This window comes from Diorhabda sublineata, chromosome 10, assembly GCF_026230105.1.
Source record: "Diorhabda sublineata isolate icDioSubl1.1 chromosome 10, icDioSubl1.1, whole genome shotgun sequence".
Lineage (NCBI taxonomy): Eukaryota > Metazoa > Arthropoda > Insecta > Coleoptera > Chrysomelidae > Diorhabda > Diorhabda sublineata.
In genome coordinates this window covers 14,191,113-14,213,107 of record NC_079483.1, presented here as the reverse complement: position 1 = coordinate 14,213,107, position 21,995 = coordinate 14,191,113, and the positions used below count along the sequence as shown (strand labels likewise).

General features: G+C 31.9%; 2 protein-coding genes across 2 annotated transcripts in view; one reads left to right on the top strand and one right to left on the bottom strand.

The window, feature by feature from the left end:
• Nucleotides 1–1,887, top strand: part of LOC130449313 (paired box protein Pax-6-like) — a 112,609-nt gene extending 110,722 nt beyond the window's left edge. The window contains exon 9 of the mRNA XM_056787051.1: nt 1,618–1,887. Within this exon, the coding sequence (XP_056643029.1) occupies nt 1,618–1,712 (95 nt within the window). The 3' untranslated portion in view covers nt 1,713–1,887. The remainder of the gene's footprint in view (nt 1–1,617) is intronic.
• Nucleotides 1,888–2,878: 991 nt separating this feature from the next.
• Nucleotides 2,879–21,440, bottom strand: LOC130449312 (neurotactin). Its single transcript, XM_056787050.1, has 6 exons — nt 21,301–21,440; nt 20,603–20,855; nt 20,408–20,540; nt 11,295–12,108; nt 9,552–9,936; nt 2,879–5,884 (listed from the first exon to the last, which is right to left on the bottom strand). Exons 2-6 carry the CDS (start codon nt 20,790–20,792, stop codon nt 5,670–5,672), a joined length of 1,737 nt encoding a protein of 578 aa, XP_056643028.1. The 5' UTR covers nt 20,793–20,855; nt 21,301–21,440; the 3' UTR covers nt 2,879–5,669.
• Between the last annotated feature and the right edge of the window lie 555 nt (nt 21,441–21,995).

Here is a 21,995-nt window from a genome sequence, read left to right as displayed (position 1 = left end):
ACGAGTGAATGGACATTGTACCACCATAACATCTTGTCCCGTTCAGGATTTACGCAGAGGAGCTACAGACTCCCTCGGCTAGCAGCAATCGCAGCGTGATGCCGAGTAGGGCTACTCTGATACTACTGATAATTAACACAATAGAAGAAAATATCACTAAGTTTCCTCCACCGGCTCTTGCTGTTTCTACGGCGACGCAAGTCAATATGCCTACGACCACGAAAGCCGGATTGCCTAGGAAGCGCATGAAATGGACCAGTGAGTTGAATTCATTCATTATGCTCTCCTATTACAGAGCAAACAACATGGAGATCGATATGAACACCTACCGATACGCCATTCATCGTCACCCAGAATTGCAGCATTTAACGGAACAACGAATAACTGACCAGAGAAGGAGTATTGTGAAGAACAATTTGCTTCTTGCACCTATCCCGTAGCAAATACAAGGAGAGGTCCTTCTAGATCTTCAAAGAATAGATCATCATCTCGCAATGCAAGATGCAAACGGTACACACGGTGAAACTCACACTGGCGAACATGAAGATAAAATCACCAACAATCAGACTATACACTTTATATAAGATACTTACAGCAGAGGAACAAAAAAGTTGCAGAAGAGATCACCAAGAGTGAAAAGAACAACTTATCATGGACTCTGTGATACTTCGGCAAGCACAAAGAGATCACCGGAATATTCGCACTGCTTTCGTGAATTATAAGAAAGCGTTTGATAGTGTACCTCATTCCTGGTTTGTGGAGGTCTTGCATATTTACAAAGTCCACCCAACTATTGAAGCTTCCTTTCAACAACGATGAAAGGATGGCGAACGAACCTGCATCTTCAAATCGGTCCAAACTCCCTCAATACTGACGAAATATCCATTCGTAGGAAAATATACCAGGGCGACTCCCCGAGGCTAAGCTGTTGTACAACAAGCAGACAAAAGCTAGAATCCAGGATCAATACACCAAAAGAAACAACAACAAAATGAAACTATTCTTTCATACTAAAGCGGAAATCTCAACACCGGATTATATCGAAAGCGGATAAGGATTATTCACCCCTCGACCTCGCATCGCAAGAATCTGACTCAAATATAGTATTGGACACCGAGAAGCTGGAGCAGTGGTCACGAAAGGCACTACACGGTAGACATCATCATGACCTTAACCAACCGCATGTTGACAAAGAAGCTTCAAGCAGATGGCTTATTAGCGGCAAACTCTTTCCAGAGACCGAAGGTTTCATGATGGCTATCCAGTATCAAGTTATTAAGACGAATAATTACAAGAAAAATGTTATTAAGGATCCGAACTCTCAATCTGACAGATGCAGAAGGTGCCAACAAACATCAGGGATCATCCAACATATAACATCTGCTTGTAGTGTGTCTATCTACACCGGCATAAAAATCATCCACCAGAAACTAGTCAACAAGTTCGGTCTTCTTAATATATTGTATTACAAGTACCAGCCGCAGAAGGTGCTCAGAAAAATCATGAGTCATTACTGCTTTGATTTGATAGCCAATAATATATTTTTCCAATAAAATGTGTTTTTGAGTAGTCTCATTCTCAATAAAAATTTTTCTAACTTTAATTATTAACTTTCAGGTCTTATATCGCCCGGAGTATCAGTCCCAATAGCAATACCTCCAAGTCAATCAGATGTGACTTCCCACCAACCTTATTGGCCCAGACTGCAGTGACCCTGGTGGACTTAAACAAATTTAATATGGACTGTTATCTTTGCAATCTTTAAGAAACTTTTTTCCAAACTGTACTTAATATTTGTATACTTATTTAAGAAGAAACTGAATTTGTTAAGTAGATTGTGAATTTTCGAATATCAATAGAAATACAGAGTGTTTTAGAAACGAAAAATGTGTACATTATTGATTTATCAATTATTAAAAACGTAAAAATCATTGAACGGCCATGTACGGCTCCGCAACAAGCGGTGAGTTACTGCTTCGGTACGACAATGCGCCATCATATTCAACTAAGCTTGTGAAGGAATATTTAACAGACCACCATGTCGTACTTCTTTGCTCGCATCCCCACAATCTTGATGTAGCTTACTGCGTCATACGGCTCTCGCCCAAAAGATACCGGTTAGGTGAGATATAGAGACGATTGAAGCTAACGCGACTCATGCACTGAAGTCAATTCAAAAAAAAAATTCCATGATTCCTGCTTTAAGTCGGAACAACGTTTCATTAAATCAAATTGGAACTGCTTTGGGAAAAACCTCAGCTTTTTTCCTATGGCGCATAGCTTTTCCGAAAAATCTGAAAAACTGATTTTTCGCGATCCCCAGCGGCAAAAATATGCGTTATTCAGAAAAAAGTTTCAGATGAAAGTTGTTGGAAACTTGATATGCTACAACTTTATATATTCATTATTTTTCCTGGAAAATCATACTTTTACAGAAAATGTAAGAAATGAGTTTCGGAATCTTCTGGACGCCCTCTAGCGACTTAACTATGCAATGAACAACATAATGTTCTATGACAAAGTTGGAGGAAATTTAATTACCTACAACTCATATGGGTTAAGCTTTTTGGTGAGACGCATAGTTTTCTCGCAAAATAGGGAAATAAGTACAAAAACAGCGATTTTGGTATATACATATCAATCGAATTCGGTTTCAGACGGCCAAAATACATCGGCATTGATTGGTCGCGTTGCTGTGGGAAAAATTTCTCTGGAAAATGTCTATTTGAGTAGAATGATCTGAGATTGTAGACTTACACCGGTAAGAGTCTGAATATTCAAAGGTATAATGAAAAATTCGATCTTTCACCGATGTGAAATATATAAATTCATTAAATAGTATATGATTAAAAGGCGTTTAAAATTAAAAGTCTGGAAATAATCACATCATACTTTACTGGTAATATATACTAAACATGCATATGCAAGTAATACTACACTAATACATATAAAAAATATTTTATCTTAGGTATCATTAGAAAAGGAACTTTACAATAATACTGAAAAATATCACACTGGTTTATATACAAATTACATTATCGTGATAGTTAAAATAGCGCGAACGGGATAAAAATATATGGTGTAAACCGCTAACTTAATGAAAGTTTTCACTTATTTTTATATTTTTGCACTATTGCAACCGGTTTAGCAAAGGCACCGCGCAAGTGGTAAGATCGGGGTTGCTCTCAAGTTCTCTCTTCAAGACATAGCTTTGGCAACTTTCCCGGCCCACTTTCACTGATATGTCAACAAACAAAATTTCAGATTTTAAAGTAGAGAAAACACTAAACTACAACACCAAAAACCTTAACATTCTCCGAAAGTGATGATTTTGACCCGCCCTTTTTTGAAAATGTACGAGGCTATTCAGTAATTGTTAACTCTGCTGAATATATGAAAATACTAAGGTACCTGAGGCAAATAAAGCCCGGGAATAATAAGGTGACGATTTGAAAATCTCCTTTACTCACACATGCATCAGAGCGGTTGGTACTCCGCGACGTTAGCGTGGGGCTGCTAGTAACGAACGATTTATGGAGTTCTGCCCTACATAGCTCGGATTTATAACATTTCGATACAAGGAAATGTAAGTATTTTGATTTATCTGTTACTTAGTTATAAAGAAACGCAACGTTTTACTGAACATCAGATGTAATAGCTCATAGTTTATCGTTTTAAGCGAATAATATGAGATTAAATATTGTTTTAAAATTTTCAATTTAAATGAGGCCCGCCGGAGTAGATCGTTATCCTTATTAACATGGAGAATCACTCCATATTCCTCAGGAAGAAGAACGGCTACACAAAACCTCCTTCCGAAATTACCAGGAGTGAATTTACTAGCAAAAACAGGAGTTTTCATGACATGCACCAAATTAATAGATGAAAATATTGAAGCAATACAATCAAAATATTTCCGAGAAAAGAATGCTTCACTCATAGATTTACTGTTGAATAGCTGGAGTATATAAAGCGGGAAAACTAAATCTGAAGATTTATAAGACACTGATGGATTTAGAAAAGATTCAGATTTATTTTTCAATCTTTGAGAAAAGTTATAAAGAAGAGTCACAGATGGATTACCACCCGTTAGGAAGTTTTCTGCCTTTTAGTGTCTAGCTATCTAGTTATTTTGTTATTTTATAACTTCTATAGGGTAGATTTTTGAATTCTACTATTTTGTCACAGGATATATTCTTAATAGAAAAAATCTGATGATGTTTGCAAAAAAATGATAGCTAACTAGTAACAGAATTTGATAGTGATAAGTGTCATTGCAAGATCTCAAAAGAAAGACCAAATATAGAAATAAAAATAACTTGGTACGTATATTGTTGTGTTCAAAATTTTTCAGACAATTCAGTCCTTGCGATAAGGTACTAATATAAATTTAAAACCATTACCAGGACCAAGAGGAAAGAATGGTACAAGTTGATAAGTTTTATTTTTCAGTTTCAAACATCAATGGAAATTACTTTTCTACCCAAAAGAAATTACACTTCCATCACTCGCACGGGGTGCTGTCGCTGTTCCAATAAGAAACATTTTTATGCAATCCAACAATTATTACGGTGACAACTATAGTCTCAATGAGAACTTCGCTATGGAGGTGTATTTGCTGAAATTTAGAGGACGTTCGACAATATATTCCAAGTGAGCCAAGGTTGTATGATTAGGAAAGATTTGGTTTATAAGATGCAAATGCTTTATAGTGAATGATACCTTAATTATCAACTAGATGTACCTTTCAAAGTAAGCTATAAGCCGAATGATGTAGTTACGCGATTATGTGCGTCTGGAAAGATCCTGACTTATTGTAATTGGTGTACTAGCATTCCAATAGCAAAAGAATTTTTTGGCTTTCGTTACAAATTGCCATTGACTCCGGTGTCCTATTGTCGTAAACAGAGAAACATTACATGACAATAATGACACCACAATTGCTACAAATGAGCTAAAGTCAGAATTTCTTTTATTCTACAATGAACAGGAAGGCGGTGAGGACACGACCGACCAAATTTTAAGGATATATTCACCTTTGCCATTGAGATTTTTTTATGTGCTGGATACTTCTGGTTAATGTTAACCACAATTGGAATATAGGGTAATCACAATGTAACAAACAAAGACCTGAGTTTTTGGAATCGCTGGGTTTGAGCGTGATTCATGTTATTTTGAAAAAAGACTCTCACAACTAGGGTTACCCAAAGCTCTAAAGAGGATGTTGAATGCCCCTGGATCAAGCACCGAAGGAATGTCACCAGAAAAAAGCAAGGCTATATAGTTCGTCCACGTTTTAAAGACATTAACACGTTGAGTCACTAAAATTTTTGTTAACAAACCATGTTTGCTATTCTTGTAAAATTTTAGTAGAAACGAACAAGTTTTTTTTTTTAGTTCTTTGAGGAGAAACCTCATTATGACTAATAAGGCTGCTGATTATAACACTTTGTAAAATAATAATAGAATTGATTATAAAATCAACGTTTGGTGTGTCCACAACACCCCGCGAGTGCTCACGAAGCTAAAAATCACGCGAGTGATCGGGGGTTAAACTATTTCTGTTATAAACTTTATACCACTCCATCACCTTGGTCCTAATTATCATTTGATTTGTATTTTTACAAACCACGATTGTAAAGTTACTCATTATAAAATTCATATTTCTCTCAGTCGAGAGCAGCATAGTTTGGCACAATATGTTTGGACATCCAATAATTACAATATGAATAAGTCTTATTTGTTAAGACGTCTTGTTGAACAATTAGTACTTTTTCGCCGATTAGATTTTCATCGATTACGCCATTCCAAACGTATTGGTAAAACAATCCTTGTATTGCAGAAAAGTATCTTCTTTGTTCCGGCGTCCTGGGTTCGTATCTACCTGAAATTAAAATTTTTCAATCAAAAAATAACTACAAAACCTCGTTGATAATTTAACATAAGTATATAATTCCTCATAAACGCGTTACCCAATTTGCTATTAAAATATCCCTACCCCCCTTTTATCTTTGGAACGATTAAATATAAACTAGTTAAGTTCGGAAACTGAATATTCTCGGCTATAAAATTCCTTTCTAGTAATCATAGATGACGTATGCGTCAAAGAAGACGGCATTGTGAATTTGTGGAAAATTAAACAGGTTTTTGTTGGAATCTATCTAGAAAAATCCGGACTACTTTGAAAATTAAAACGCAAAAAGATATTAAGTTTTATAAATTCCTAATCAGCATTCATTTAAATATAAATAGGGATTGTTGTTAATGCCATTTTAATGAATTTTGTTAATTCAATTGTTGAGAGTTCATTCAACATTTGTAAAATTGTAACAGTTTTTGCGAATAAAGTTTTTTAGAAATAAAATTTCGAAAGTGAAATTTATAATTGGCGCAGTCATTAGGATAAAAACTCGACACCGTATGTTAATAGATAGTGCGAAGACCTACGATCTAAGAGGAAAAGGCTACTGCAAATCAAAAAACCCTTAATTGGGAATTATTTAAATTGAAGCTAGAGACCATTAAACCTCATGATGGTGATATTAATACTTCAAACAAATGTATTAACAGATCATAAAAACCCATGTTCTCAAGTATTTTCAACGAAAATAAGTAGGAAAAGCTGAAATTATGGTGGGAAACAGGATGGAATTAAAAACTTGGCTTAACATAAAAGTGGCATTGATGTGATGCAGATAGACGCGATTTAGATTGTATCTTACAACAGTTAACGAGAACCAGACCATTTAAAAATGAAAATTTGATAGCGTTTGGAAATGGACTACAATTGTTGAAAAGTAAAACAATACAAAGAATAACTAATGATTATAATGATAAAAAATTCAAATAAAGAACTGTGAGAAAACACCTTTATAGCAGGATGTTCAGGCACAATAAGAAACAATATGTATTTGAAGAAACCTAGTTCTTTAAGGCCGTTTGACATAACGCAATAAGACTTGCAAGAAATTGCATGCAAGTCTCTCAAAACAATTAAAAGTAAACAAATTCCTAACCTCGAATTTTTACTAATATTTTGTACATAGTTTAATAATGAAAATAACGAGAGTCAGCTGATCTGCATTGTATTGCATCATGTCCAGCGGCCTTTAGAAAAAGCAATGGCATACGTTGGTGAATTTGAGAATTTTGAGAAACTTTATTGGCAGTTTTATGAGCACAAAGTTCGAAACAATAATGATAATTTCAAGTTAAATTCATACTCAATAAGAAATGATCGAAATAATAATAAAAAGTCATCAAACAACGACCCGTATCATTATTAATATAATAATTATAACAGAACTCAATTTAATTATCCAAGGAATAATAATTATAATAACAACCATTTTCCTAGTCAACCAATTATATAAGTCCTTTACTACAACAACGTCGTAATTATCCAACTAATTGCACATTTGGTCCGAGGAAAAATGTTTTCCGACCAAACCTACGTATAAATTACCAAAGATAGAACCGATTTCTACGACATCGAGAAATTTTAATGATATACCCAATAGAAATAACAATATTACTAATAATAGATATTTTCAAAGACAAAATAAAAGCCCATATTTTACATCTGAAGAATTGTATAGATAATATTGATTATGATGACAAAAATGAGGAATTGGAAAAAATAGTAGATATTTTGAAAATTTTTTTGAGCGAGTTGTAGTGAATATTGCAGCTAATAATTCATTACCATATATTGAAATTGAAAATCCTAAATTGAAACTTTTGATCGACACCGATAGTAATAAATCTTCGTACGACTAGTTTATCATTCAAACGTTGAAATTAAAACTTCATTAGTAAGTAGAACCTTCAGATTTCAACCTTTTAAACAATTCTATTATAATGGTACTATAAATTTCATATTATACGATTTCCATGACTTTTTGTCTTGAAGATATGCTTCAAATGCATTTGAAAATTGATTTTAGTAATAAACATTTAGTTAGCAAACAAGTCTCAATCCCCATAAAATTTAGGTCACCAACTGACATAAAATTTTTAATTGATATTGTTCCATCGGAAAAATTATCAAGAGCTTTATTAGAAAATGTAATAAATGGAGAAATTTTGATAATAAAACATATTTAGGAAAAGTTAATATTCCAGAAACATAAACAGTTTCTACAACTTTCTACAACTTTAAATGAAGCTCTTAATGATTATCCTTCTGAAAATTTACAATATGCAATTCATAATTTTGAAAGTAATATAAAAAATATAATACAATGTTATACAAATAAAACTAATAATTTGCACAACTCAAATAAATCAATACAAAAAAGATATAAGTAAATTGATCATATGAATTCATAAGAAAAATGTAATATAATTAAATTATGTAAAGAACTTTCGTTTACGTTTACTTCAAAAATAAAACAACAGATGAAATTCCAGTGCAGTAAATTGTGGTCACTTTGATCTATTTTTAAACTTTACATTGTCATAACTTTTAAACCAAATGATATAAATGTTTGTTCTAAGTTTTATTTTGCAGATTTATATTGGTACTTTCAACTTTGAAATTAGCAAAAAGGTGAAGGGTTTCTAAATCCTTTTTTTTTAATAGGGTTGCCAAAGTCAGACCGACAAGTTAGGTTACTTTGGTCACACATTGTTTTATTTAGAAAACGAAAGGACACACAGGGAAATGGGGGACTTTAGCCATGGTTATGATTGCCAAATAGGTTTTTGTTATTTTTCAGGCTTTCGGGCATATAAGCATAGCAGAAATTGAAGGAACAAAATGTTTTATAATGATTTTAATTGCAAAATAGAAGAACATTATTTGGAAAAAATAATTATAAATAGAATTAACATTCTTTGGTTAAGAAAATGGATATAAATAACATTATTTGCTAAAAAAATCGAGACATTCCAAACTGTGGCTAAGACTAGTTTAGGAGGAGTATTTTTCCATTTCCGGTATCTTGAAGAAACCTCTCATGGATGGAATAGGTTCCTCTATGACCTGCAAAATCTCTTCTGTGTACCAGATAATGTCGTTTGGCGTGGGCCATTTCCACTGTAACAATCCACTAGGTGCAAGAGATTTTATTTTATATTGCTTCACATTTTTCTGAATAATTTATACGGTATTTCCAAGATAAATCTTTTTCTCAAATAAAAACAGAACAAACTTTTGATTCTGAGTTCTTCGTTACATCCAGTTCTTGTATTTTCACTTTCAAGTTCTCCGTAATGTTAGTCTCCTTCCGTTTGAAGGGAAATATTAAATAGTGTGTGATAGTGGCTACACCATGGTACATAAGTTCCTTTCATAAAGGATGAAATCCAACAAGCCACGACGTCACATTATGAACAACGCAAAAACAACTTAATAGAGAAGCTAGACATCAATGATCCCGCCACAACAAGATTTGCTAGAACCTGGCACCAAGACCTACTTCAAAATTAAGCTAAAATAGAAATGTCCAAAGCTTGTAAAACATTTACTCAATAATCTGTAATCATGTAGACTGTAAATCAAGCAATATTGTCACAAAAATAATGGAATGGAACGTTTTAATACGTACCTAAAATCGCGTCTATATCAGAGTCAATATCGGCAATGTTTAGTTCCAATCTGGTCTGAGTCACTACATAAAATGGCACTGATTTCATCTGACTAGATAGAGCGAACAACGGACAAACAATTCTAATGTCCGATATCATTCGACTCAAACCTTCGTAAGTTAAAGGATACATTTTCAAAACATCTTCCAAAAATGTAGTTTTAGATAAAAAAGATTCCGTAATGTGTTCTTTAATCATATCTTTGGTCCATGTTTTGTGTTTCATCAGTAATTTTTTAGAGCTACCTGAATGAGCTGTTGTTCCTATAACTAAACTAACGGGTAATTCGCTATCTGAACTCCATACTTCGTGAGGATATCTTCTTAATATGTGGCCGTCCAAAGCCTAAAAGCAACAAATTAGTTAAAGAGTTAAAGTGTAAAGTTAAAATTATAAAACCGGCCGTAAGATACACTCATGAGTGAGACCTTAGCATTTAAGACTTTCCAAGTTAGTTGAAAAAATTGTATATTGGGTGTTGCAGGTAGCCTGATTATTTGAAAAATATATTAAACCCAAAATTAATGATTTGAATTTCGGAAACAGAAAAAATCCCATGAAAGGGAATTACATTGATTAACTGTACGTATGTGGGCACTCTCACAGTAGATCTAATGTTTCCTAACTCGTCTTGTATATTATAAAAAAAAAACAAGAGGAATTTTTCTATGATAGTATCTATCATCAAGGTTCGATATTTTCATACGTTCCCATTCCAAAAATGTACATAGTTTGAATTTCTATATTGTTACTTAAAAAAAATTGCTTTAAGTTTCACCCTGTATATCAAGAGTGCAATTGAAGATTTGCAATGGGCATATTAATTAAGGTACACGTTTTGTTTATTGAATGATGTGATGAAGCCATCGATTTCTCTTGAAATATTGGATATATTTTTTTATACAAACATGTCGGGAATTTGTTGAAAATTTTTCGGTTTTTTATAAAAAAAATTGAATACATGGGCATATTATGAAGGTATATGTTGAGATTATGGATTAGGTAATGCTGTTGTGTGAGAAGATTCCGAAAATCATATCAGATTTTGAATCGGAGGTATTGTTTTCCGGAAAATGACTTTTCCCGAATTTTTCTCTTGTTATATTTTTTATAACTGATATCGTTTCTGGAATCCTCATATCAAAAAAACACTTTTTGTGTAATTTGATGGGAATCAAAGACAAAATTTTTTTTCCATTTTCATTCTTAACGTGTAACCTTTGAAACGTTAAATTTTGTTTCAAAAGTCCAAATTAAATGTTTTATAACTCGCCTTGTATAAACACGTGAAACCGGTTGTAATTTTTCTATGATCGTATCTATGTTCTTCTTCCGATTTTTCCATGTTACAACGTTCCTATTCCAAAACTGTAGATACTTTTAGTTTTTAGTGTTATTTTTAAGAAAAAAAATTGCAAGTTTCACCCTGTATAATTCCCTCAAGAATGGTACTGAAGAAATACAATGGAAATATTAAATAAGGTACAAGCTTTGTCTATCGAATGATGTGAGAAAGCCATAGATTTCTCTAGAAGTACCAGATATATCGAATTTTTTATACAAGCATGTTGGAAATTTTTGAAAATTTTCATGTTTTTTATAAAAAAAGTTGAAAATATGAGTTTATTATGAATGAATGCCTTGGTTCCTTGAAAATGTTGAAATAAAAAATTCAAATACAATAAAGAAAACGAAATACTTACCAACCATTCATGTCTATTTTCTGGAATTTCATCTTCTAAAGGTAGATCAGGTTGCGGCTTCCTCCACGTATCTTCTACAGCAGTGATCAACTTCACGGCATCCAAATTTCTTAAACAGTCCACATCTTTACATTGTACGGACTCAAGGTAACTGTAATTATCCTTTTGGAATTTTTTTATATCTTTTTTAGGATAAATGGCACCACCAGAGCAAGCCCACGCTCTTTTAAAATATTTACTAGCCCCGTGCATCGCGGTAAGAGCAGTAACAAGAGTTGCTCCTGCCTTATGTCCTAATATTGTAACTGAATCTTTATTTCCACCAAAATGTTCGATATTAAGTTGCACCCATTTTAGACTTAACACTATATCACTCAAGCCGTAATTACCCGATGTTCTTGAACGATCCGATTCGGATAGAATCTCTAAACCGAGAAATCCCAAAGCACCCATCCTAAAATTCGGTCTTACAAAAACCACGTCCCTTGATCGGGCGTATCTTGCAGATGGTCTCAGTTTTCCGGGAGACCCACCCATTAGACTATCAGCTCCGATCAAAACAATAACTGGTAATGGGTTATCATAACGTACATAAGGTGTGATGATATCAAGAGTTAGACAATCCTCTTTGCCAATTATCGTACCGTTACTTAGTAACTGAATACAAACATCGCTGGAATTATGCGCTACAAATGTATTATTCCAACAGTACTTCAAATTATCTAACGGTTGAGCATATCTAAAACGTAATTCATTTATGGGTGGTCTGGCATATGGAATACCACGAAAACTGAAGGCACTGTCTTCAACTAACCTATAAAAAATAATGCCTATTTATATTTCACTAAAATACAAAACAATGAGGTCTAAAATTAACGGACATTAAGCATTTTTACTTTAAGACGATGACTAGATGGTGATTTTTATAGGAAACAAGATGACAAAAAAGAAACTAGGCAAACATACAATTAAAACTCGTGGTGCTTTCCACCAAGCGTCTACAGAGCTGAAATACTCACTTTTACGTTCTACATATCGACCAAAATCGTTGAAAGAACGGCACGACATGATTAACGCTCACGACGACTCATATGAAGACGTGAGTCGAAGTGAGCAATTAGAAAATTAACGGAATTTTCAAAACTCTAAACAACAAAGATTGCAACCATGAGAATCTCATCATTTGATACGGCAAGGGATATTATATGTACTTTTGGAGCACCAAATACCTAACTATCGCCACAGAAGATGTTTTGATCTTACTGCAATGTAAAGTAAAGAAAAGTTTTTACCGACCCCATAATCCATTCATTAAAATTCGGAATAATACACTTCAATACACTTTATTATTATTATTTATTCGGTGTTTATGATTGTAGATTAGTTCCAGTGAGACACAAGAACGTGATGTGAATTATATTTTTTGGAACAAGACATCTTTTTGTGAAGCTCGTATACTTATTGTTTTCGTTCTCGCAAAATCATATTTGTAAGTTGAAACTCGTGAATTGATCGCATATCGTCATAGTCATAATCCAGGTAAAAATAACCGTACCATTCCCGCCGAATTAAAAATAATTCGACGTACCAAGGACTACAGTGTGAAAAAATATGCATCCGCCAGGAGCTTGTGTGATCGAAAACGTATTGTATTGATAAGTAAACGTGATCGACGACTCAAGGGCCCAAAGATTGCAGGTCAGATGAATGAATGAAAGGAGGTTGGACTGTTTGGAAGGGTGGAATTATAGAAACCTCTTTTAAGACGTTAAAATTAAATTAAGAGGTTGCAGTGCGCTAAATATCATAAAAATTGGGAGTTTTATGGAGTGATAAGTCGAAGTTTGAGGTTTTTGTGTATAAGAGAAGAGTATTCGTTGCGCAGGTTAATGAATTAATGTGTATTCCCGACTGTAAAGCACGGCGTGATGGTTTTCGGATGTTTTAGAGTAAGGGAGACTGGAGACCTGGTGAAAATAGAAGAGATTGTGGAAAAATAGAGATATAAAAAATATTTATATCTCTGATTGGTAGAAAATTTATCTTCCAGCATGTCAACGATCCCAAGCATACTTCGAAGCTAAGCAGATTGTTTTTGGAAGAAGTGGAAAGGAAGACTGTACTGAATGTAATGATTTAGCCGTCACATTCGCCCGACCTTAACCCGATTAAGTTGTGAGAAAAATTGGGACAGGGAAGTCGTCCAATCGAGGTGGTTACTCCATAAAACATAAAAGTCCACAAATTGGTTTTATCTAATCGTAAATTGCGTGAGATAACTGAGACCGTAAAAATATTAGAAGGCTGTGTTTACAATTATGCATGAAAATTTGACCACAATCTCTTTTTACCTCGTGACTTGGCAATAAGTTTTGGCATCTCTTGATCAGCAACTGCCATAATTTCTTTCGTCAGAAAGTTTTTTGCTAGACTGAATTGGAAATCAGTATTTGGTATATTCTTTTTTGTTATTCTTTTATAAAGTATGTGGGCATTTACTATTTCTGTACCAAATACTAGCTCAATAGCATTTTCTTATGCCCCTTCAACGTCCTTCTCAAAGAAATGTTGTAACTTGCCATTTGATCTGACAGATCTATAGAAGATTTGTGTTTGTTATAGTCGAGCAAGGCTATTTTGGGTCCTGGGGATTAACGTGTTAAAGATATTGCTGATTTCGATACAAAATTGTGAAAAATATTATATACTTTTATTTACATATATGTTTCATAAATAAATTTTATGATTTTCACGTGATCTTTTTTGGGATTATGTATGTAGAATTTTTTGAAAATATAAATTTTTTTTGCATTTTCCGTCTTAATTTTAATTGCTTCTCTTGTATTTCGTAGTTATTATTATTATTATTATTATTATTATTATTATTTTTATTATTATTATTTTGGTGGTGGTGGTATAACGATGATGGTTGCAAGATTTTTGTTTTAGAATTATATAAAAAAAAGTATTTCGTTACTTTATCACCTTACTGTATAAAAACTCTACCTACATACAATATGAAATATAAGTTTTAAGAAAAACCAACTTGGACGATCACCAAAACGACAAAACTTAAATAATATCATTAATTTTCTATCTTTCAACTACATGAAAACTGATAACAAACCGTGCATGCAATTTGTTTGATTTTCATCTATTTTCTTTAAACAATATTTTGATCTTTACTATTTGTTTAATAACACTTTCCCCTCGATGCTTTCTTTGTATCTCAAATCCCCTTCTACATAATAGTTAAGTTACATAAAGATAATGTCAAAACAACACATGTAATTAAATCCCCAACTAAAACTTTGTTAATATTTTTTCTTTTGCATTTGATTCCTCTACATTTGGACGATATTCAATTTCTTCACGCGTTAACACCAAGGCATTATTCACACATTTTCAATTTAAGTATTACTCATCCTTTGTCTTTAAAACTGTACCATTTTTGTCAGTCGTTTTCGAAAAGGCAAAAATGAGCGATCGACCTCTCGATAATTTTGTCTTTAGCTTGTTGAAGATACTTTATCTTCAACAATCTTTATATCCATTTGATGTCATCTTCAATTGCTACTGATTTTATAAATTACCACATGTAAGTTCGATACAAACAATTGGCATTGGGGTTGTATTTTACATTTCCTTATAGTCTCTTAAAAGTTTCTCACCTTTCATGAGAATTTGTTACTGTCTATTGAAAACCTAATTGATACTTATTTCCTATGGTTATTTTTTTCAGGGCTGAAAGCATCCAGTAGTTGCTGGAAGCCAAATCTGAAGAATATGGTCAGTAGAACAATTCAAAGTGCAATTCATTAAATTTGATCACCATTTTAATTGACTCATTTCATTTTCAAGTGGTCTAATAAAGTAGACTAATAGTCACTGTTAAATAAACAATATACTGTGTCCATATTGAAATACAGGTACTATTAAGATGGCTTTTATTTAGTTGTGCAGTGCTGAAACTGTTTACTTGCTTAAATAGCTGCAATCAGCACTCTTAATCAACAATTCATAGCTGTTTTTGTTCCCCCCTGAGGAAATGCAGCATCTATTAAAACAAGGCAGTATCTACTCTTGAATTCGCTGTATGGTTTCCCATCTCAATGATAATGACTTTTTAATGTTCTCTTTCTTTTAGACATCCATCCATCGATAAGTATCAATTATCAATTAACACCCTTGTGCCTTTCTTGTCATGTGTTGTTTAAAAATGACTAGACTTTAGAAATTCCAACCAATCATTTAAGGAAATAAGTTCAAAATTTGACTACGTTGTTCAAAAGTATGATTTGCAGATCCACAATCAATGCAATCCACACAATGGACAAAACAGTCTAAAAAACATGGGAACTCAATAGAGAGCTAAACATAATCTTTATAGATTTTAAAAGCGCGTTTTACTCAATAAATAGACCAAAAATTATAGAAGCTTTAGAAACACTAAAGGTACCCAGAAAATACAAGATATTAATCGATATTATATTACAAAACAAGGAAGCCAAAGTGGGGTATTTGGGAACACTAACAGAAAAAATAAAAATAAACGAAGAATCCAAACAAGGCGACTCCATCTCTCCAGCCCTGTTTAATATAATTTCGGAAAACGTAATGAGAAAAGCAAAATCAACTAATAAAAATATTATAACAAATCAAATACAAGCAGTAGCATACGAAGAAGATATAACTGTTGAGTGTACTACATTTATATTTATGCGCATGTGTATCGTTGTGCTAAGAGCGCATGATCTCTTGTATTTGTGGAAGAGCACATGCGCACGACGCGTGACTTGACAGGTTCCAGTTCTATGTAAGAAGTACTTTTGTACGGATGTTTCTTTTATTGTTCTTATTAACCGGCAATAAAGCCTTTTTTATTACGAGTGATTTGTTTGATTAACGACGTACCTTAACATGGTAGAAGAGTTCCGTGGTTGAAAAAGTTTATTGTTTAATTAAAATTATTAGACAATATCCAGTGTACGAAAGAAAGCGAAATGGCGAAAAACGGTAACATAGCTATACCAGTGTTTGAAGGAGAAGACTATGGCGTGTGGAAAAAGCGTCTTATGTTATTTTTAGAATTAGAAAAATGTGATGAAGCTGTGAAGCGAACGAAAATGGTAAATGATAAAGAAATTCGGGATGAAAATAATTTAAAAGCTATGAACTATATATATAGTGCTATTTCGAATAAACAATTGGAATTTGTTTGTAAAGGAACAACTGCATATGGTATAGGTAAAACATTTGATAATCTATGTATGAAAGAATCATCAACATTTCAAATTATTTGTCGAAATAAATTGGAAAGGATAAGATAAAACTATAGTGAATCCGCGACATTTTTGGTGACTTTGAAAAATGTGTAAGCGACTTGAAAAGCGCAGGTTCGAAAGTATCTGTAAAGGAGAAACTTAATTATATGTTGAATACTCTGCTCAATTAATATAGTTATATCGGTGATATAATTGACAAGATCAGAAACAGCCGATTACGTTAAAAGTAAAATTTAAATGACCGAGGTTATATAAAAAAGGATTGTCAAAATGGTGACCAAACACTAAGAGGAAGAGACACATGGCGAACGCCGCGTGGTCGGAAGAGGAAGTTGCGGTGTAGCGCATGACAACGAGGGTAGAAATGTGAAGACAGAAACAGTGCGTGGGTTACAACGGTTGCGCACCATGAGGCTCACAATGTTGAATTAAATGATGTAAGTATGAAATACAATGGCTTCTAGACGGTGGTTATACGGATCACATAATTAATAATGAAAAATTATTCGATTATATATACGGTATAAAAAGAACCAGTAAATGTTTATTTAGTCGATAATAGGATTGTAAAGGCCACAAAAATTGGTGATGTCAAAAGCTTTTTTAATGCGTTTGGTCAAAAACATTTAGTAGATATGAAAAATGTGTTTTATGGGAAGTCAAATTTAATAAGTGTTAAAGTAAAGTAAGTAAAGTTACAGAAAATAATACGATAAAATATAAAGAAATTATTGATTTGAAAGTAAAGTAACAGTATCTCAAAAGTAATGGCTTATATTTTATGAAAAGTAGGATGAAAATTGATGTTTCATGTGTAAATATAGCAAATAATAATATAAATAATATGAGTGAAAAAGAAAAATGGCACTGTTTATTAGGCCATACAACAAATTTTAAATAGTTGTGTTTTGTCAAAAAATCAGCTGTTAAATGGTATTTCAAGGAAACTTGAATCTGAATATATGAAATGTAAAATGAGTATTGAAAAAAAAATAAGTACTATTCCATTCGAAAATAATAAAGAGAAGGCCAAAGAAATTTTAGAAATTATTCATACTGATGCCTGTGGACCGTTTAAAACTACTGGAGTTCTAGGTGAAAAATATTTCATTTTATTTATTGATGATTACTGCAATACTGCTAAATTATATGTAATGAAATTCAAAGAAGAAGTGTATGACTGTTTGTTTGAGCATGTGAATGAGAGTGCAAATTTGTCTGGAAAAAGGGTTCAATTTTTGAGTTGTGATAATGGCACGGAATATTTGAATGGTAAGGTTTACAGTTTTGCAAAAGAAAGAGGCATAGTTATAAGGAATTGTCCAGCCTATGTACACAAATTAATTGGAACAGCAGAACGTTTCAATAGAATGATTCTGAATATATGGAGCATTGTTTATTAGATGAAGCAAACGTACATAAGAGATATTTGCCTGAAATAGTGTGTGCAGTAACTTATTTAAAGAATCGAACGTTACCTAATTCAATTGAAAGAAAGGCACCTTATGAAATATTTTTTGGTAAAAAACTCAATGTTTCAGATTAGTAAAGTTTTTGTTAGAAAACCGGAACAGAAAAAAGGCTGATTTTGGTATAGTGAAGTTGGGTACCAAGTACTTTTAAATAATAGAGTTGTAGTTGCTAGACACGTAGATATTATCGAAGAGATTGCAAAATGTATAGGTTTGAATAGAGATGAATTTGAATGTTATAGTGTAAGCAATTATTTGAAAATTGAAAATCTTGATAATGACTTGCCTGATGATAGCTTAGTAAATAGAGATCATTAGAAAGTGTGAATCTTCAAATAAATCATAAATTTGAGCGATTGAAAAAAAAATCCACCGAAATTTATTGTTTATGTTGTACCTACTATTTTTGTAGCATAAATGTACCTTGAACATTTAGGAAACATTTGAATCAGAAGAAAGTCAATTTTGGAAAAAGTAATAAACAAAGAAATTGATTGTTTAAATAAAAGTGAGGCTTGGAAATTAGTCGGAAATGTAGAAAATAATAAATTTTTGTATATAAAATTGTATACATACTTTAAAAAAAGTCTGATAATACTTATAAAGCTAGATTAGCAGTAAGAGGCTTTCAACAAACTGACAAAATTGAGGATGTTCACCTGTAGCTAGAATGCTAAATCTAAAAATCTTGTTGTCATATTGTTGTCAAATTGGCCTATATATTAAAAAAAAAGGATGTAAGAACACATTCTTAAACAACAGTAAGGTGTACTCTGAAGCTTACGTCAAACAACACAAGGTTATGAGGATGGCTTAAATAAGGTTTGTAAACTAGTTTACCTTTATATGGGTTAAAAGAGAATTAAGAGCTCAGTATGAGTGTCTTGATAAATTCTTAGTATTGATTTTGTTAAAAGTAATGTTGACTCTTGTTTATATGTACTTGAGGATAGAAAGGATACTGTCTATTTGTTAATTTAAGCTGATGATAAATTGATCGGTGGCAAAGATAGAAACTATTTAAAAAAAATTAAAACATTGCTATCTGAAAATGAAAGATCTTGGTATTATAAAATAAAAAGAGTACCTACCTTGGAATTATATATTTTGATGTGTATCATAAGGAAATGAAATTAAGCCAGACCAAATATATTGAGTCATAGAAAATAATAAATTATATAATACACCAATGGAAGTTAATTTAAAAATTCAGAAGTCTGATAATTGCGAGAAAAATATAAAGTATATAAATTTAATTGGGGTTTTAAGTTAATTATTTGAATAGATTTCAAAACTGTTATGATGAAATATCCCAGTTCTATGTAAGATATTCCATTGTTCTTATTAACAGGCAATAAAGCCTTTTTTATTCCGAGTGATTTGTTTGATTAACCACTTACCTTAACAGTAACAATATTAGTTAATACAAGAAAAGAACTAATAGAGGCAATCAACAAATTGGAAACAGAAGCAGGAAAAGTTGATCAAGAAATAATCCAAAATAAAAACAAAATACATAAAGACAGCACAACAAGATGAAAGATAATCATAGGTAGACCATCTACAGACACATGAAACTCATTTCAAACTGTATTCTTCTTCAATTATCTAGGAATAACAATAGGACAGATGACTCAAAAAAAGAATAAGAGAGACAATACAAATTCTCGGACCAAATACTACAGAAGATAAGGAAAGAACATTAAAGAAAAATAAAAAAATAACAGAAGAACTGGTAGAAGAAAATATATAAGATATATAAAACATAAAGACTAAATTGAAGTTAACACAATAGTTATCCCTATAACCAAGAGGCAGAGGAAGATCAGACACCTGTAATAACCAAATCTAAGAGTATACCAAAATCTTAGAAATAGTAGATTGGAAAGCAAAATGCAGGAACAGAAAAGAATAGAGAAAGCTGACTAACAAAGCCAGGACCAACAAAAAACTATAACAAAAAGAAGAAAGGGAGTAATCCACCCCAATAAAGAGATTTGAAGGCGCACAAAATGCTAGCCATACTCCAAGAGATTGAGAGGCATAATAGTGATGATGATTTGCAGATCCACAATTTATTAATTGATGGTATACCTTACAGAAAAAATGTGCTCATATTGGAAAAGCTAATATTCGATAGAAATTCTAAAGCTGTATTCACAATTTTTGGTAATATTTACATCTCGTATTTTAAGTTGGATATTATGGCCCAAACCCAGAAATTCGATTGGAAAGATTGTAATTTCTGCTAGGGAATCTGGATAAATTATTCATGCATGCAATTTAATTATGCAGAGTAATATCAATTATAAAATTCTACAAGCTATAACTACGATTTCCACATATTAACAATTACCCCTCAACTTTTCCACATCCAGTTTGTGCTATCACAGGAGGTCCATACTCCGAATATATTTTGATATGTTTTTCTCCCGAGAATGTCAGGATAATGATGATAATAATAATAACCAGAGATAAAAAAAATGCACCTAAAGGTAATAAAAATTGGAAGATATAGTATTAATGTGAAGATAAATTGTTGTTAACTTACTAATAGCAGCTTTGTAGGTATTTAGTTTGGTCATCATTAATTCAGTTTTAGATTGCTCCTCAACTTCTTTAATTACTTCATCATTTTCAGATTCAACATTTTTGTTTTGTTCAGCAAGCTTACTTTTTGAAGTTTGATTGCCCATTGCTTCAACTGAACCTTTAGTTTCATCTTTTGTTGTATTTTCCATTTTCTTATATTGTCACGTCAAATAAGCATATATTTCTTATAAATCCTTCATTTTAAATTCATTCTGAAAGTGGAATTACATCAAGGATTATAGAAGCTAATGAATAAAAAATTAAAAACACATAATCATAATCAAATTTAGGAATAATTGTAATCTCTGTTTGCAAAATATTATAAATGAAAATTCTACAAGTTTTATGGACATTCAAAATAATTAATTTTAAATTGTTGTAGACTCATTGAACAATTAGAAGCATTTGTCCCAATAAATCCCAATCAATCATTTAATTTTTTACTCTAGTTTTGAAATATTTTTAAAGTTCCTTAGTGTTACAGAATGATAAAAGAACAAAAGATATGTGTTTTTACTTCCTTTACTTCCTTTACCCTGGAATTCTTGTTTTTTTTCTTTCTTTAGTAAGGTTATGTTAAAGCTCACAATAATGGAAAATGTATTTTTCATTTATTTATTATTGAGATAAAACTATATCTATTTAAATTTTAAATACCTTATTACATGGACAATTTTTCCAATTTCTTTCTTTAATATAATACACAAAATTTTTCATTATTTCCAGTGTAGTCCCAATAAATTTAGAGAAAAAAATATTTTGCAATAAGACTGAATAGATATATTATTTTCCATTTTATATATGATTGACAGTTATGAAGCTTTGTATTTTAGGCTGTTGCTAATCATACTATTATCGTATGAATGGAAAAAATTCATTCATTCCATAGTTTTATGAATAAAAATTTCTTTAAAACTAAAAAATTAAGTCACAACTGTGAAAATGTGTGCTTATATTTGAATAATTATATATTTATTTAATTATTATAATGAATGAAGAGTTTCGAGTGGCATTAATGCTTTACTTGCTTTTAAAATGTTCGACCACAAATTTTATATTAAAAATAATAAATTCATTTTCATGAGAATTTAAATATATTAACAAAAAATTATAACGCTCTAAGCGATACTTGCTTTCATTATATTGTTTAAGATTATTTTAAAATAACATTAAATCGTACTCATAGATTCAATCCAAACAAAGTAATCTATTAATTTGAGAAAACAATTTCATACGTTTAATTTCATAAAAATAACTAGTAATTTGAAAGGTTATATGAATAGAAATAAATAACTGAAATAAAAATTAATGTTCCGGCTCTCGTACGAATATACACTACTCACACATATCTC